The sequence below is a fragment of the Cherax quadricarinatus genome, chromosome 68, assembly GCF_038502225.1.
Source record: "Cherax quadricarinatus isolate ZL_2023a chromosome 68, ASM3850222v1, whole genome shotgun sequence".
Lineage (NCBI taxonomy): Eukaryota > Metazoa > Arthropoda > Malacostraca > Decapoda > Parastacidae > Cherax > Cherax quadricarinatus.
Window position 1 is genome coordinate 16,462,707 of NC_091359.1, and position 20,184 is coordinate 16,482,890.

Consider the following 20,184-nt stretch of genomic DNA (forward strand, 5'->3'; position numbering starts at 1 on the left):
CAACCCAGGGCAAACACGGGTTTAGAGCAGGTCGCTCCTGCCTGTTCCAGCTACTGGACCACAACAAAATACAGATGTAGTAGACACAGACTTTGCAAAAGCTTTCGACTAGTGTGACCATGGTGTAATAGCACACAAAATGCGTGATAAAGGAATAACGGGAAAAGTTGGTAGCTGGATCTACAACTTCTTGACAAATAGAACACAAAGAGTAATAGTAAGCAGAGTAAAGTCCCAGGCAGCCATGGTAAAAAGCTCTGTTCCACAAGGCACAGTACTCGCTCCCATTCTATTCCTCGTCCTCATTTCTGACATAGACAGAGATGTAAGCCATAGCTCCGTGTCTTCCTTTGCGGATGACACCCGGATTACCATGGCAGTTACCTCCATCGAAGACACTGCGAGACTCCAAGCGGACGTCAACCAAACCTTTGAATGGGCCACTCAAAACAATATGAAGTTCAACGAAGAGAAATTCCAACTACTCAGATATGGGAAACTTGAAGAAATTAAAAATGCGTCAGGGTATACGACAAATTCTAACCATACAATAGAGCGGAAAAGTAATGTGAAGGACCTGGGAGTGATAATGTCAGAGGATCTCGCCTTCAAAGACCACAACAATGTATCTACCTCATCCGGTAGAAAAATGATAGGATGGATAATGAGAACCTTCAAAACTACGGACGCCAAGCTCATGTTGATTCTCTTCAAATCGCTTGTGCTCTCTAGGCTGGAATACTGCTGTACACTAACTGCCCCCTTCAAGGCTGACGACATTGCAGACCTGGGGAATGTACAAAGAACTTTCACGGTACACATAAGTACAATAAGGCACCAAAACTACTGGGGACGGTTGAAGGTCCTTGATCTGTATTCCCTCGAACGCAGGAGAGAGAGGTACTCCATAATATACACTTGGAAGGTCCTGGAGGGATTGGTACCAAATGTGCACACGAAAATCACTCCCTATGAAAGCAAAAGACTCGGCAGGAGAGTACACTGAGAGACAAAATAAGTGTCCGGGGCCCAAGACTGTTCAATTGTCTCCCAGCGTACATAAGGGGGATTACCAATAGACCCCTGGCTGTCTTCAAGAAGGCACTGGACAGGCACCTAAAGTCAGTACCTGACCAGCCGGGCTGTGGTTCGTACGTCAGTTTGCGTGCGGCCAGCATTAACAGCCTGGTTGATCAGACCCTGATCCACCATGAGACCTGGTCTCAGACCGGGCCACGGGGGGCGTTGACCCCCGAAACCCTCTCCAGGTAAACTCCAGGTAAGGGATTACTAGCAATGAGCTTCTTGGGAGGGACTTGCAGGTATGTTATATTAAATGAACACATCTTCCATGGAGGGGTGAAACGCTTTTGTTGCCTACAGTGATACAGTTCATTTAGGTTATAAAACTTAATGTTACTGCACGTTTTTACAATCCATTTAGATCAGTGTATATTTACTACAAGACATTTAGTAAGATTCCTTGTGACAGTGTCTGGTTCATTTCTTAACATTCTAATGCCGAGTACAGTGTTAATCTCAACAGTCTCATCACTGATACTAGAAATACCAAGCTCCTTCCTCATGTTAAGAACTTTTGTAGATTTGGGACAGCCAAGAATAATTCCGAGAGCTTCATTCTGCATTAACTCAAAGGGTCGGAGAGAACTTTCCATAGCTAATATCAACATGGGAGCAGCATAATCAATTAAGGACCTAACATAGGCTATGTACATCATTCTCACGATTCTCACAGCACCATAGTTGGGGTTGCAGCCAGCAACAGTTTTGAGAGCATTTAGCCTATCATTACATTTCTTATTTAGTTGTGGTATAGTAGATTTGTTAAAGGGTACATCTACACCAATATATATGTAAGTTTTAACGTAGCTAATGTTTTCACCCTGCAAATAGATGGGTGGGGGATGTCGTTTGCTTCTTAATATCTTTGTTTTAGAGGAGGATATTATGAGGCCTAGTCGATTACAAATTGCTTGAACTTCATTAAGAATGGTGCTCATCTTCTTATGCCCTGTTGTAGGTATCATGATGTCATCAGCATAGCTTATAACTATACGTTTAGGTGAGGCAGGTACAGTATTTAGGAGAGCGTTAATCAGGACATTAAATAGCATTGGGCTCAGTGCTCCTCCCTGCGGTGTACCTAAAGACATCTCTAGATTCACTTCTAAAGCCTTGGTAGAGAACAGAGGATACTCTGTTTGACAGGTATCCTATTATCCAGCAGAGTAAGCTACCATCAATATTCATTTTGACTAGTTCATGTAGTATAACGGTTCTGTTCGCGACTTCAAATGCAGATTTTAGATCAAGAAATGTGGTAAGACTAGTAGAGGTGTGTGCAGTGAGAAAGGTGGAAATACAGTTCTGCACACTTTTACCTTTCATGAACCCATAGAGGTAGGGGGAAAGTTGGTGTCTGATTCTGTAGTACAGTCTGTTAAGTATCATTCTTTCAAAAGTTTTACAAAGACAACTAGTTAAGGAGATCGGTCTAAATGTATCAGGCAGTTGGGGCTAAGGGATAGGCACAATGAGACTATTGGTCCAGGAAGTAGGAAGAACTCCCTCAATGCAACTGAGATTATACAGTGCTAACAAAGGGTTATCAGGCACGTGCCTTAGAGTTCTGAGAATGTCATAGGTTATACCACCCTCTCCAGGAGCAGTTGATCGATCTTTAGTTAATGCATTATCTAATTCATACTGGGTGAAAAGGCAATCACTCTCATCAATATTTTGGCTCGTAAAATTAATCAGTTTCAACATTTCCTCAGAAGCACTCTCTTAGTTTTTTTCTAATATGAGATGGAAGGTTTTCATTCCTGGATATTTTGGACCAGTCATTTACGAGGTCAATTGCTTTTTCAAGAGGAAAGGGGTGAGTAACATTGCCAGTCTTTTTCCGGGTTATTTTATTTATACCTTTCCAAGCCAAACTTAAAGGGGTAGACCTATTTATTCCACAAACAAATTGTTTCCATTTCTGTTGCCTAAGTTCTTGCTTTCTATTCCTTGCATTTGTTAGTGCAGCTTGGAACGTTCTGAGCAGGTCAGGGGTTCTACATTCACGGTATGCTTTACCAGTCCCCAGGATGCAACCCACACCAGTCGACTAACACCCAGGTACACATTTTACCGATGGGCGAACATAGATAACAGGTGTAAAGAAACACACCCAATGTTTTTACCCTGGCTGGGAATCGAACCCAGACCCTCGCTATGTGAAGCGAGAGCTTTAGCCACTAGGCTACCAGAGTCTAAACCTCAGGTTTATAGACTGGAGTTAGAAGAAACATAATTCATAATAAGATATTCAGGAATTTCAGGAATATTGACATGCTAAACATAGACATGTTTGGCATTGGAGGGACACAGCTAAGTGTCACAAGGGATACCGGATGCTAGAAGGAGGCAGTGTAAATATAAGAGTTTCTTAAATGTGAACATCATGAGCGAATGCTGTGAATTTTGAGGGAAAGTAATGAAGGTTAACACCATACTCGTATTTAAATGTAGATATTAAAGTCCACGAGAGTAGGGAATTATAGATTATTATTATTATTATTATTATTATCAAAAAGAAGCGCTAAGCCACAAGGACTATACAGCAGGGAATTATAGAAACGATGGACGAGTCAATATAAGAAAGTAGGCCTACATACTCTCAAACTTGACAGACAATTGTGAAGGTATACGAGCGTCAACATGAGATGATATGACATAAGCTTCATAAGTAAGTCAACGTGTTAACAATAAAAGACTTACTTGGTTCAGTGCAGCAGACACAGCCAGACTTGCAGCCCTTGGTGACGAAGTGACCATGATAGCAGTGGTCTTCCATGGTGCACACTCCACCATGATGCTTACACTCCTCCTCTGTCTTGCAACCTTTGACCTTCTTCACGCAACACTTACATTTCTTGCCCTTACACCCTTTCTTGATCTCATTCTCCCTCTTGTTACATTTATGTTTACAAACACCTCTCGCATTCTTGCATTTTTTCTTTGGTTTGCATTTCACTATAAATAATGATGATAACATTATAAGCTAAAAATAGTTACACAGACTTATTTAAGGTTGTACAATACTGTTTAAACATTTCATAGATATGCAGTCAAATTCATATATATATAAGGTTGCACGTACTTGGAATAATAAACTGAATGGTTATAACTATGACCATAATTTTTAAAGGGGTGGACCGGTAAGCCAGCGGAAGGCCTCGGTCAGATGACCAAAAGCTACAATGGCGGGTCATCATCTGACTAAGATCCGCGTCAGGAGACCTTGTCCTGTTTACTGACGAACCTTACCTAACCTAACCTACTAAAAATAAGCTTTTTAATGTTGAAGTTTTATATTTTATTAATATGTAGGACCAAATTATTTCAGGCAAAAAAAAGTATTTAATCACAGAAATCCTGTACATATTTTGTACAGCAGACGTACGTGATCAGCCGTTTCCTATAACGGACATAATTAAGGTCCTTGAACTCGATACTCAAGGTTGTAACAATCCAAACACTTACTCCAAAGTTTTATGTTTAAGTATACAGTAGGTGGTGCCAGGTATCATGAAGTTGAGGTAGCTTAGATAAAATCATGGAAATTGGATGTTGAAATGAAGCAGAATGAATATAAGGGATCTCTTGGATGTGAAGATCATGAGCAAATGCTATGCATTTTGAGGGAAAGTAATGAGAGTAGGGAATTATAGAAACGATGGACGAGTCAATATAAGGAAGTAAGCCTACATACTCTCAAACTTGACAGACAATTGTAAAAGTACAAGAATATCAACATGAGATGATATGACATAAGCTTCATAAGTAAGTCAACGTGTTAACAATAAAAGGCTTACTTGGTTCAGTGCAGCAGACACAGCCAGACTTGCAGCCCTTGGTGACGAAGTGACCATGATAGCAGTGGTCTTCCATGGTGCACACTCCACCATGATGCTTACACTCCTCCTCTGTCTTGCAACCTTTGACCTTCTTCACGCAACACTTACATTTCTTGCCCTTACACCCTTTCTTGATCTCATTCTCCCTCTTGTTACATTTATGTTTACAAACACCTCTCGCATTCTTGCAATGTTTCTTGGGTTTGCATTTCACTATAAATAATGATGATAGCATTACAAGCTAAAAATAGATAGTTACGCAGACATATGTAAGGTTGTGAACTTAAGCTAGATATATTCTGCATTACATTGTATAATAATGTTTAAATATTTCATAGATATGATGTTAAATTCATTCACATAAGCCTGCACATACTTGGAAGTTTTAGCTAACTGACCTACCATTATAGCCTGTTCATCTCGATTATTAGCCACTGATAGTCTATCAGATACAGCAGCACATTCAAGTTGTATACCTGGAGGGTGTTCCGGGGGTCAACGCCCCCGCGGACCGCTCCATGACCAGGCTTCGCGGTGGATCAGGGCCTGATCAACCAAACTGTTATTGTCGGCCGCACGCAAACCGACTTACAAACCACAGCCCGCTCATTACAAGACTACTGTTCATTACAAGACTACCGTTCATTACAAGACTACCGCTTATTACAAGACTACCGCTCATTACAAGACTACCGTTCATTACAAGACTACCGCTCATTACAAGACTACCGCTCATTACAAGACTACCGCTCATTACAAGACTACCGCTCATTACAAGACTACCGCTCATTACAAGACTACCGCTCATTACAAGACTACCGTTCATTACAAGACTACCGCTCATTACAAGACTACCGCTCATTACAAGACTACCGCTCATTACAAGACTACCGCTCATTACAAGACTACCGCTCATTACAAGACTACCGCTCATTACAAGACTACCGTTCATTACAAGACTACCGCTCATTACAAGACTACCGCTCATTACAAGACTACCGCTCATTACAAGACTACCGCTCATTACAAGACTACCGCTCATTACAAGACTACCGCTCATTACAAGACTACCGTTCATTACAAGACTACCGCTCATTACAAGACTACCGCTCATTACAAGACTACCGTTCATTACAAGACTGCCGCTCATTACAAGACTACCGCAAGACTACCGTTCATTACAAGACTACCGCTCATTACAAGACTACCGTTCATTACAAGACTACCGTTCATTACAAGACTACCGTTCATTACAAGACTACCGCTCATTACAAGACTACCGTTCATTACAAGACTACCGTTCATTACAAGACTACCGCTCATTACAAGACTACCGTTCATTACAAGACTACCGTTCATTACAAGACTACCGTTCATTACAAGACTACCGTACATTACAAGACTCATTACAAGACTACCGCTCATTACAAGACTACCGTTCATTACAAGACTACCGCTCATTACAAGACTACCGTTCATTACAAGACTACCGTTCATTACAAGACTACCGCTCATTACAAGACTACCGCTCATTACAAGACTATTACAAGACTACCGCTCATTACAAGACTACCGTTCATTACAAGACTACCGTTCATTACAAGACTACCGTTCATTACAAGACTACCGTCATTACAAGACTACCGTATTACAAGACTACCGTTCATTACAAGACTACCGCTCATTACAAGACTACCGTTCATTACAAGACTACCGCTCATTACAAGATTACCGCTCATTACAAGACTACCGTTCATTACAAGACTACCGTTCATTACAAGACTACCGCTCATTACAAGACTACCGTTCATTACAAGACTACCGGTCATTACAAGACTACCGGTCATTACAAGACTACCGTTCATTACAAGACTACCGCTCATTACAAGACTACCGTTCATTACAAGACTACCGCTCATTACAAGACTACCGTTCATTACAAGACTACCGCTCATTACAAGACTACCGTTCATTACAAGACTACCGCTCATTACAAGACTACCGTTCATTACAAGACTACCGTAAGACTACCGTTCATTACAAGACTACCGTTCATTACAAGACTACCGTTCATTACAAGACTACCGTTCATTACAAGACTACCATTACAAGTTCATTACAAGACTACCGTTCATTACAAGACTACCGCTCATTACAAGACTACCGATCATTACAAGACTACCGTTCATTACAAGACTACCGCTCATTACAAGACTACCGTTCATTACACTACCGACTACCGCTCATTACAAGACTACCGTTCATTACAAGACTACCGCTCATTACAAGACTACCGTTCATTACAAGACTACCGTTCATTACAAGACTACCGCTCATTACAAGACTACCGTTCATTACAAGACTACCGCTCATTACAAGACTACCGTTCATTACAAGACTACCGTTCATTACAAGACTACCGCTCATTACAAGACTACCGTTCATTACAAGACTACCGTTCATTACAAGACTACCGCTCATTACAAGACTACCGTTCATTACAAGACTACCGCTCATTACAAGACTACCGTTCATTACAAGACTACCGTATTACAAGACTACCGTTCATTACAAGACTACCGTTCATTACAAGACTACCGCTCATTACAAGACTACCGCTCATTACAAGACTACCGTTCATTACAAGACTACCGTTCATTACAAGACTACCGTCCATTACAAGACTACCGGTCATTACAAGACTACCGCTCATTACAAGACTACCGCTCATTACAAGACTACCGTTCATTACAAGACTACCGCTCATTACAAGACTACCGTTCATTACAAGACTACCGTTCATTACAAGACTTCCGCTCATTACAAGACTACCGCTCATTACAAGACTACCGCTCATTACAAGACTACCGCTCATTACAAGACTACCGCTCATTACCGTTCATTACAAGACTACCGTTCATTACAAGACTACCGCTCATTACAAGACTACCGTTCATTACAAGACTACCGTTCATTACAAGACTACCGTTCATTACAAGACTACCGCTCATTACAAGACTACCGCTCATTACAAGACTACCGTTCATTACAAGACTACCGCTCATTACAAGACTACCGTTCATTACAAGACTACCGTTCATTACAAGACTACCGCTCATTACAAGACTACCGCTCATTACAAGACTACCGTTCATTACAAGACTACCGTTCATTACAAGACTACCGTTCATTACAAGACTACCGTTCATTACAAGACTACCGTTCATTACAAGACTACCATTCATTACAAGACTACCGTTCATTACAAGACTACCGCTCATTACAAGACTACCGCTCATTACAAGACTACCGTTCATTACAAGAGTACCGCTCATTACAAGACTGTAAGGATACTGTTCTGTCATTTGCAGTTGACAAGTATAAGAGTTGTTACCTGTTTCATACACGAGACAAATACCAGCAGCTACAACAGTCATCACAGTCTGATGGTTCAGTGTACTCTTACCTTGATGACAACAGTCATCACAGTCTGATGGGTCAGTGTGCTCTTACCTTGATGATGCTCTCCCGAGTTTATTATATAATTCTTCACTTTGGTTATTCCTTTCTTCATTCCAGTTTGACTTTGTCTTGCAATAGTCTTGATATTTTCCCTCGATTTACTTTTCCCTTTCTTATATTTTTTCTTTACGAGACTTTTCACAGATTTATCCAGTTCTTTCTTTTCAGGTTTCTTGTTTTTTCCTTCTTTTTGTAAGCTGTTTCTTTGCAGTTTTCTTTGTTTCTTCTTGATCATTTTCATGGATTTATTTTTATTCATTCTATGTGTTTTCCTAGATTTTCCTCGATGTTTCTTCTGAATATCTTGTTTTCTTTGTATTATTTTCTTGAATTTTTTCTTGTTCATAGCTTTCTTGCGTTTGTCTTGTTTTTTATTTGATATTTTCTTATATTTCCTCTGTTTTTTAGAAGTTTTTTTTCTTTCGCCCTTTTCTTTTTTGGATTTTTTTTTGAGTTTTCGCTTGTTCATGGTTTTCTTGCATTTGTCTTTTTTATTGTTTGACATTTTCTTGTATTTTCTCAGTTTTTGAGAATTTCTCTTTCGTTCACTTTGTCCTTTTTTGGAAATTTTCTTGAATTTTAGTTTTTCCTTCGGAATTTTCTTCATCTGCTCTTTCTCGGAAGCTTTATTTTTTCTTCGTCTCTTCCCGAGTGTTTTCTTGATTGTGTTTCCTTGTTTTCTGACAGCCTTTCTCTCTTTATTTTGTTTCTTCCCACGTCTCGCTTTGAGCTTCCTTTCTTCATCTCCTTTCTCAGTCTTTACCTTTCTTCTTCTTCCCGATTTTAAGACCTTTTTTGTCTTGATGTTCAGCGGTGTTTTGCCTGACAAGAAAAAAACACTAAAATGACAACTGCAATATTAATATTGTAGGACATATAAATTAGCCAAACACGCAACACACCCACAGTTAGTGAAGGACATTGTTAACACGTTAAATACAATAGTGATTAACGACTGTAACATTACACAAGCTACAAGCATTACACAGGTTACACGTTTTACAAAGGCTACAAATATACAGGATGTAAGTGTTTCACAGGCTACAAGTATTACACAGGCTACAAATGTACGGGCTACAGGTATTACACAGGTTACAACATAAAGACATGACGATTACGTCATCTAAGTACACCATAAGTGCATTACCTATGAGACCTCTAAAGATATTAGTCATGAGCCTTGAGAACGTGATAGGATCTGGGAAGTCAGTAGGATCTAAGTCTTTCTCCTCAACTGGTGGAACAGATTGATCCAGTGAAGTGGATGAGGTCTCCCCGGCAGAAATAGCACCGACCCACTGGTCAGGTGACAACTCATCCTCTACCTGAACAGGGTAAGGATAGTGAACTAGGTCAACGAGGTTGGTATTTGCTCTGAGATGAACACTGTGACCCAAAGTGTTAGCACACACAACAGGCCTAGTGTCTAATCGACATGTGCCTAGGACAAAATGGTAACTAACACACACACACACACACACACACACCTACACACCTACACACCTACACACACACACAACAGCCCTAGTGTCTAATCGACATGTGCCTAGGACAAAATGGTAACTAACACACACACACACACCTACACATCTACACACCTACACACCTACACACACACAACAGTCCTAGTGTCTAATCGACATGTGCCTAGGACAAAATGGTAACTAAAGTGTACTGGGTGTCAGTAGTACAATATCACCAAGCTGCACCGATCAAGACATTTATTAAGGAAAAAGTGTTTAGCCACTTGTGGGGCGAAACGTTTGCGTAATCAGTGCATACGTGTATTTTACCTATACAGGGTGTTGGACAGGTCGATTTACCAAAAATGAAATTAATTTCAAGAGGAATAATTGTTGCAAAATCATTGCAGCCAAATATAAGATTATTGTCGCTAGGATATAAAAGTAACGCGGTGAAGGTAGAACAACAATCTATAATTCTATGTGTATCCTCAGCTCTGTAATTAAAACAGTTTTGAAGGCATCTTCCTCGTACTCAAACTTCTGTGACGTCAACATCGTCTGTACCGAATATTTAGGCAAAAATCTGCCGGTTAATGTTTTTATGTGAGTGGAGAATGTCATCACTGGGTCGTATTATATGTACTGTTTCGTATTATTATAAGGATTTTTATGATTAAAAAAGTCGATGCCAGAGCTGTCCCTCACAGCATACGTGAAGTTATTATTATATAGACGGTACTTTGTCAGTCAGGGTTATTATACTAAAATTAAGAATAAAATGATTTCTCATTCCATGTTTACCGTTGTAACTTGCTCAGCTATCATAACTTTGGGGTCCAGCTCCTGGACCAATTATGTACCTCTGTAATCTTTTGACTACCGCCCACAGGATGGGTATGAGGTGCATAATAAACATATTAAATATATTAAACTAAACTCATTGCATATACATTAAGAGATTAACTTCTTGTATATGTCGTTCTGTTTTGTCAGAGAAGTTCAACAAGCAGTGTCCGTAGTTTTAAAAAAAAAGTTTATTTCATATATGATAACTGTGGAAAATAATTTCCCAAAATTATGCTGTGTAAATAAACCTGATTAAAAGTGTATTTTAGAGAATGGAGTCGACAGGGAGGCTCTGCGCCTGCGCTGACCAGCAGGGGGAGTCGCCATTGTTTTTTGAGTGTGTTACAAGCACGTTAATGTAAGGTGTAGAATTTTCTTCGCTCTAGGGGTTATATTGGGCTTAAAACCTCTCAAATAGGAGCCGAAATTGTTGGATGTGCAGTCCTGCAAAACTTGAGCATTAAACAGATGTACAAGACAGCTTCAGGAACCTCAGATAATATTACTGTACATAATATACAGTAATCTCCAGACTAATTGGTGAGTGTTATGATTATAAATTCTCCTTCTGTTATATAAATGTGTATATGCTATCATTTATTAATTTTAATATACAGTCCACAAATTTATATTAAATTTTACCAGAATTCCTGGTGATGTACATTTCATTTGCAAATAATATAGGTCTAGAGCAACTTGTGGAGAGATAGATTATGGTAGGTATCGAAGGGGACATTTTTTGCGACCTATGTGTCCTATAAATTCCTACTTGTCTCTGTAACTTTGATAAATAATAACTATCTTTGTTACCATTTACTGGTATGTATCTTATGAGTTACATCCAGGTAAATTTAATTTTCCACAATAACTATATTTAAGTGAACTAACATGTTATTAATAATTTTCAACCAAAATGAGCTGAAGTTTATGTAATATAATATTCAATATTGTTACCCAGCGTAATATATCTAAGGTCGCCTAATTTGAAGTTTCGTAATGTTTAGTTTTTTTTTTTTTTTTTTTGACAAATTATAGTGTAAATATTGGTGCGGCTTATTTAGGAAAATGATCGAGAGTTCCAAATAGGTGACTGCCGACAACAGTGACAACAGGTGGGTAACTATCAGTGTATATACACTGTTTTATACACTGTATTGTGATATTCTTCACTGGTGGGTTTTAGAATACCTGTAGTCATAATGACTAGTCTAGTCGATAGATTTTAATAAAGCCTAATAAACCATTTTGCCTCCCGCTATTTTATTACATGTAAACTGCATGCCTGTAAACCACGACATAATACCTTTTCTAAAAGTAACTTGCCTGAAGGAGCTATCATGATTTACCACTTATTGTACACTTACATGTGAGACAGCAGATGTTCTGTCATCACAGTTATAATGTACACTTACCTGTGAGACAGCAGATGTTCTGTCATCACAGTTATAATGTACACTTACCTGTGAGACAGCAGATGTTTTGTCATCACAGTTATAATGTACACTTACCTGTGAGACAGCAGATGTTTTGTCATCACAGTTATAATGTACACTTACCTGTGAGACAGCAGATGTTCTGTCATCACAGTTATAATGTACACTTACCTGTGAGACAGCAGATGGTTCTGTCATCACAGTTATAATGTACACTTACCTGTGAGACAGCAGATGTTCTGTCATCACAGTTATAATGTACACTTACCTGTGAGACAGCAGATGTTTTGTCATCACAGTTATAATGTACACTTACCTGTGAGACAGCAGATGTTTTGTCATCACAGTTATAATGTACACTTACCTGTGAGACAGCAGATGTTTTGTCATCACAGTTATAATATACACTTACCTGTGAGACAGCAGATGTTCTGTCATCACAGTTATAATGTACACTTACCTGTGAGACAGCAGATGTTCTGTCATCACAGTTATAATGTACACTTACCTGTGAGACAGCAGATGTTTTGTCATCACAGTTATAATGTACACTTACCTGTGAGACAGCAGATGTTTTGCCATCACAGTTATAATGTACACTTACCTGTGAGACAGCAGATGTTTTGTCATCACAGTTATAATATACACTTACCTGTGAGACAGCAGATGTTCTGTCATCACAGTTATAATGTACACTTACCTGTGAGACAGCAGATGGTTCTGTCATCACAGTTATAATGTACACTTACCTGTGAGACAGCAGATGTTCTGTCATCACAGTTATAATGTACACTTACCTGTGAGACAGCAGATGTTCTGTCATCACAGTTATAATGTACACTTACCTGTGAGACAGCAGATGTTTTGTCATCACAGTTATAATGTACACTTACCTGTGAGACAGCAGATGTTCTGTCATCACAGTTATAATGTACACTTACCTGTGAGACAGCAGATGGTTCTGTCATCACAGTTATAATGTACACTTACCTGTGAGACAGCAGATGTTCTGTCATCACAGTTATAATGTACACTTACCTGTGAGACAGCAGATGGTTCTGTCATCACAGATATAATGTACACTTACCTGTGAGACAGCAGATGTTTTGTCATCACAGTTATAATGTACACTTACCTGTGAGACAGCAGATGTTCTGTCATCACAGTTATAATGTACACTTACCTGTGAGACAGCAGATGTTCTGTCATCACAGTTATAATGTACACTTACCTGTGAGACAGCAGATGTTTCTGTCATCATAGTTATAATGTACACTTACCTGTGAGACAGCAGATGTTCTGTCATCACAGTTATAATGTACACTTACCTGTGAGACAGCAGATGGTTCTGTCATCACAGTTATAATGTACACTTACCTGTGAGACAGCAGATGTTCTGTCATCACAGTTATAATGTACACTTACCTGTGAGACAGCAGATGGTTCTGTCATCACAGATATAATGTACACTTACCTGTGAGACAGCAGATGTTTTGTCATCACAGTTATAATGTACACTTACCTGTGAGACAGCAGATGTTCTGTCATCACAATTATAATGTACACTTACCTGTGAGACAGCAGATGTTCTGTCATCACAGTTATAATGTACACTTACCTGTGAGACAGCAGATGTTTCTGTCATCATAGTTATAATGTACACTTACCTGTGAGACAGCAGATGTTCTGTCATCACAGTTATAATGTACACTTACTTGTGAGACAACAGATGTTCTGTCATCACAGTTATAATGTACACTTACCTGTGAGACAGCAGATGGTTCTGTCATCACAGTTATAATGTACACTTACCTGTGAGACAGCAGATGTTCTGTCATCACAGTTATAATGTACACTTACCTGTGAGACAGCAGATGGTTCTGTCATCACAGTTATAATGTACACTTACCTGTGAGACAGCAGATGTTCTGTCATCACAGTTATAATGTACACTTACCTGTGAGACAGCAGATGGTTCTGTCATCACAGTTATAATGTACACTTACCTTTGAGACAGCAGATGGTTCTGTCATCACAGTTATAATGTACACTTACCTGTGAGACAGCAGATGGTTCTGTCATCACAGTTATAATGTACACTTACCTGTGAGACAGCAGATGGTTCTGTCATCACACTTGTAATCACTCAAGACTTCGAGGCACTTGCTGACACCTTTCTTGTGGCACTCACCTCCAGCAGTCTTGCAGTCAGTGCCTACGTCACCCTGTTTAAAAAAAAAAGTGTATTACAGTAATACGAAGTTCGTAATTACAAGTAAACTATTAAACTTGTTTCTTGTATATCGGTGAGTTTCTTGTATATCGGTGAGTTTCTTGTATATCGGTGAGTTTCTTGTATATCGGTGAGTTTCTTGTATATCGGTGAGCAGGTTGATGATACGAGTATCATTATGCTGGTGATGGGTATGGAGTTTTCTTACAAAAGTTCCTAAATGTGGAACTTATAAATGAATAATAAAATAATTATGTAATAAAATATGATGCTGAGTTGACCCTTTCGAGAAATTTCGAGTTAGGGGGTGTAGAAGAGCTGCGGAGTCATGCCGGGGGGAGACGCCATATTAAATTTAATGTGTGAACACTGGTCCTTTAATTGTGCAATGTAATCGGGCGTCATCGAAATTCATTGGGTGTATATAGGCCTCAATCCGTAATTTAGAAATTCCTGACACATTCGCACTGAAGAATTGAGATAAACAGTGTGGAAAACCTTTACAATTCGGCAACAAGAACGAAAAAATAAAGGACACCAATTCTCCCGGGAGCACAGCTTAGCTAAGTGACGCTCACCCATAATGTCAGCATAGTTGCTGAAGAGCCACCTGCCTGTTCAGCCTATAGCATAGTATGGTATGTCGAGACGACATACGTAACATGACCGAGCTATCAGCATAGTTGCTGATCCCCTGTATATGTATATGTTATCTGAGTATCATAGTACCATCCATATGTTTTACATAGTTGACCCCTTTGCTAGGCTCAGTGGCTAGCATGTGTGACGTCACGTGACGCCACATGTGAGCGTGAGACTCGATGCTTCTCTCTCACTCCACACTTAGGTCTACAATAGGCAACACGGCAGGCTGGGCTCCTCCTTCTCACACTGCTAATATATGTTACCATCCAACAAGTGTGTTTAACTCCAACCATCATATCTCCACGAACCTTCTCAACATTAATGTACAGTAGCTATGTGTTGGCCATCATAAATTCTAGCTGTTGTGGTAGAGTTAGTATGTGTTTCCAAAAAAATAATTAGGATCCAATAATTAAATGGTAAGTGGTAATACGAATTTCCTTTCTAATAACACTATTATAATTTAAGTACAATAATTATATTGTGTACCTAGCAAGCCTAATCATATACAGTCCTCACAACATTAATTTACCAGAGTAGCTGGTTTTAATATTGTAATTATTAATTTAATGTCAGGTCTAGCTTTTTCTGAGTGGTGATGAAGTGGGCATCGAGGGAGTGACAGCTCTGTGACCTACTGTGACTAAGTCCCACTTACAATTACTTGCACGTAATAATTCAGGTAATACCTTGTAAACCTCGTGCAGGTAATTTGCTCACATAATAATAATAATTCAGAAAAAGTGCTCTGGATTCAAGGACTTCGAGTTACCCTTCCCTTCCTCGGCTCACATTTGATAACCTTCCATTTCGTAGGCGCTGTAGGACTCTCAGTAGTCTAGCGGCTATTCATGAATATATTTATAGTATGTGTGGATGCATACAAGGATAAACCTTACACTTATGTGGTATAAACATTACCACTTCTTAAAGAATGCAGTGACACCCTCTTCAGAAAATCTCGTTATTAACTGCAAAAAAAAAAAAAAAAAAATTAGATGGGCCAGGGGTAGTTAGTTTTGGAAACAAGGAAACATAAGTTAAATACTGTGTATTTCAACCTCGTACGTAAGACATGTCAGTTTAAAAAAGTCAGACTAAAAAGTCAGGCTAAATGATAATCTAAGTCAAAAATCATTAATTAATCTTATACAGTACACCGTCAAATGTATAAATATATTTGCAACATCCCAGTTTCTTAACTATAAAGATACCGAGGCAGCTACGGTGAAAAGCTCTGTTCCACAAGGCACAGTACTAGCTCCCATCTTGTTCCTCATCCTCATATCCGACATAGACAAGGATGTCAGCCACAGCACCGTGTCTTCCTTTGCAGATGACACCCGAATCTGCATGACAGTGTCTTCCATTGCAGACACTGCAAGGCTCCAGGCGGACATCAACCAAATCTTTCAGTGGGCTGCAGAAAACAATATGAAGTTCAACGATGAGAAATTTCAATTACTCAGATATGGTAAACATGAGGAAATTAAATCTTCATCAGAGTACAAAACAAATTCTGGCCACAAAATAGAGCGAAACACCAACGTCAAAGACCTGGGAGTGATTATGTCGGAGGATCTCACCTTCAAGGACCATAACATTGTATCAATCGCATCTGCTAGAAAAATGACAGGATGGATAATGAGAACCTTCAAAACTAGGGAGGCCAAGCCCATGATGACACTCTTCAGGTCACTTGTTCTATCTAGGCTGGAATATTGCTGCACTCTAACAGCACCTTTCAAGGCAGGTGAAATTGCCGACCTAGAAAATGTACAGAGAACTTTCACGGCGCGCATAACGGAGATAAAACACCTCAATTACTGGGAGCGCTTGAGGTTTCTAAACCTGTATTCCCTGGAACGCAGGAGGGAGAGATACATGATTATATACACCTGGAAAATCCTAGAGGGACTAGTACCGAACTTGCACACGAAAATCACTCACTACGAAAGCAAAAGACTTGGCAGACGATGCACCATCCCCCCAATGAAAAGCAGGGGTGTCACTAGCACGTTAAGAGACCATACAATAAGTGTCAGGGGACCGAGACTGTTCAACTGCCTCCCAGCACACATAAGGGGGATTACCAACAGACCCCTGGCAGTCTTCAAGCTGGCACTGGACAAGCACCTAAAGGCAGTTCCTGATCAGCCGGGCTGTGGCTCGTACGTTGGTTTGCGTGCAGCCAGCAGCAACAGCCTGGTTGATCAGGCGCTGATCCACCAGGAGGCCTGGTCACAGACCGGGCCGCGGGGGCGTTGACCCCCGAAACTCTCTCCAGGTAAACTCCAGGTAATACCCAGATGTTGCACATGTGTCTTATTCATCAGTCTAAGTCAAGATTAAGAATTGGGCATAGCAAGGCTGGTTATATTATCAGGTTTCCATTGACTTTGCTAGATGTTGAAGTTGTAATGTAATTATAGTAGATTCGTTGATTTTGCGCTCAAACATGCAATTGATTCTATATATAATGGAAAAAAACTACGCAGTTAATGTTAGCGTTATGATTCCTAACATGCTGGAAAACTCCACAACTGCCTTGTGGATACTCAACACATTTCTAATAATTAACCTAAGGATTACTCTGGATAATACATCCTCTATAGCGTTATTTAACAGGGTGACACTAACACTGGTAGAGCAGTAAACAAGCTTCACTGTAGCGAATTTGAATCTCAAATGGATACATGAAAATGAAGATATTGAAATAATTAAAGTAGAAATAAAGAAATTACTACTGGATGTTTAAAAGGCAAAAACCGCAGGACAAAACCAGACAGCATCTTTGGTTTTATAAATATGAGAATAAAAGCTAAGTTGCTCTAATTTTCTGGAAATGAGGGAGCTACTCAAGTCCCAATATGACTCAGTTTTTAGCAAGCCGCTAACCAGACTGAGAGTCGAAGATCAAAATAATTTTTTATGAGAGAGCCACAGAATTTGGTTAACACAAGCCTATCTGATGTTATCCTGACGCCAAATGACTTCGAACAGGCGATAAATGACATGCCCATGCACTCTGCCCCAGGGCCAGACTCATGGAACTCCGTGTTCATCAAGAACTGCAAGAAGCCCCTATCACGAACTTTTACCATCCTATGGAGAGGAAGCATGGACACGGGGGTCGTCCCACAGTTACTAAAAACAACAGACATAGCCCCACTCCACAAAGGGGGCAGTAAAGCAATAGCAAAGAACTACAGACCGATAGCACTAACATCCCATATCATAAAAATCTTTGAGAGGGTCCTAAGAAGCAAGATCGCCACCCATCTAGATACCCATCAGTTACACAACCCAGGGCAACATGGGTTTAGAGCAGGTCGCTCCTGTCTGTCTCAGCTACTGAATCACTACGACAAGGTCCTAGATGCACTAGATGACAAAAAGAATGAATGAATTTAATGTAGATAAATGGCACTAATAAAAACGGGAGAAAGTGAAATGTGTCCACATCAAGAATATGGATTGTGTAACAATATTGAAAGTATCAGAAAGAGAGAGGGGGCCTAAGAGCTAATATTAAATAATTATCACTCAGGCTCAAATACACAAATCTGAGAAACTCATACGCTATACTGGCAAACTATAAAATGTTAAATAAAGCTGTTTACAACATATATAAGGTAAAATTGGAATATTCAGGCAGCTATTGCCGTCTGAATATTCTCACCCTCCAGACCCTGTCCCACCTTCCAGACCCTCTCCCACCCTCCAGACCCTGTGCCACCTTCCAGACCCTGTGCCACCTTCCAGACCCTGTCCCACCTTCCAGACCCTCTCCCATCCTCCAGACCCTGTGCCACCTTCCAGACCCTGTCCCACCTTCCAGACCCTCTCCCACCTTCCAAACCCTGACCCACCTTCCAGACCCTGTCCCACCTTCCAGACCCTGTCCCACCTTCCAGACCCTGTCCCACCTTCCAGACCCTGCCTCATCTTCCAGACCCTGTCCCACCTTCCAGACCCTGCCTCACCTTCCAGACCCTGCCTCACCTTCCAGACCCTGTCCCACCTTCCAGACCCTATCCCACATAGGTCTCAATCTACCTCACAGACCTTGACTTTCCAGACCCTGTCTCACATAGACCTCACACTACCTCTCAGACCTTCCACACCTTGTCCCTCATACGCTCCACCTTTCAGACCCTCTCCCACCTTCCTGAGTTTACAAATATGAGTTTTAATGAAAGCACCAAACACACTAAAGATGCTCACATTGGTTGATACGAGAAAAAGAGGAGACATATTCACCTCTAAGGTCATAAAAGGATATGAGAGAATAAGGAAAGATGTCATAGCACCTCCAAGAAGATGCCACAGTTGTAAATTGAGGAAAAAATGGATCCGAAGAGACACTTTTTTTTTTTTTTTTTTTTTTTATTCGCCGGTACTATCCTGGCCCGGGTCTTTTCCAAGTAGTGGTGACCCGGCCTTGGCTCCCTATCTGGGGAGTGTCTTGAGACCTAAGTCTCCCATGGGAGGAGGTACAAGTACCCCCTCATCTTTGGGACCAAGTGTCCCCAGGCCTAGCCACAGTCCCCGCCCTCACGGGGCTCGTAGGGAGAAGTCCGAAGAGATACTAAATTTTTCTTCGTAGCGTGGGAAATAAATGGAATTAAGAGTATGTAATAAGTGCTACCACTGGAATGTGAAAAAAATGATGAATTATTAGAGCGGGACTCCACAAGTACATCACTGTTCCTCTGTTATGACTCGAAATCGTAATACGTCAAAAGACTCACTCTCGCTATATGTTCAAGTCCTACCCGCTCCGTGGTCTGTTCCTCTAGTTATAAGTAAGAAATTCTGCACACAAACCTTGGCCTGGACGACAGTGATGGCCACACATGCCACCAACAATATCAGTTTCATGTTGTCAGGTAGAAGCCACAATGTGCCCCCTTCGTTGTCCTCTACTGCTGCTAAGTGTCTGACGTCCCCGAGCTGACTGCTCTGCCTCTATACCCCATCAGTCTTACCTTCCTTATATATGCAGTAGAACATCTGTACCGCCCACCCAGAACAGAGGGGATGTATGGGAACGGAGGATAATCACCTTACATAACACAAACACAAAGAGGTTAGTGACGTCCACCCAC

The 20,184-nt window shown here is 40.4% G+C and overlaps 1 protein-coding gene across 2 annotated transcripts in view; it reads right to left on the minus strand.

Annotated features, from left to right (window-relative positions):
- LOC128697681 (uncharacterized) overlaps positions 1–20,184 on the minus strand; it is a 108,365-nt gene that overhangs the window by 6,706 nt on the left and 81,475 nt on the right. For both annotated transcript variants that reach the window (XM_070099726.1, XM_070099725.1), the window contains exons 6-7: positions 4,887–5,141; positions 3,790–4,044 (exon numbers count right to left, since the gene is read on the minus strand). In XM_070099726.1, the coding sequence (XP_069955827.1) occupies positions 3,790–4,044; positions 4,887–5,141 (510 nt within the window). The remainder of the gene's footprint in view (positions 1–3,789; positions 4,045–4,886; positions 5,142–20,184) is intronic.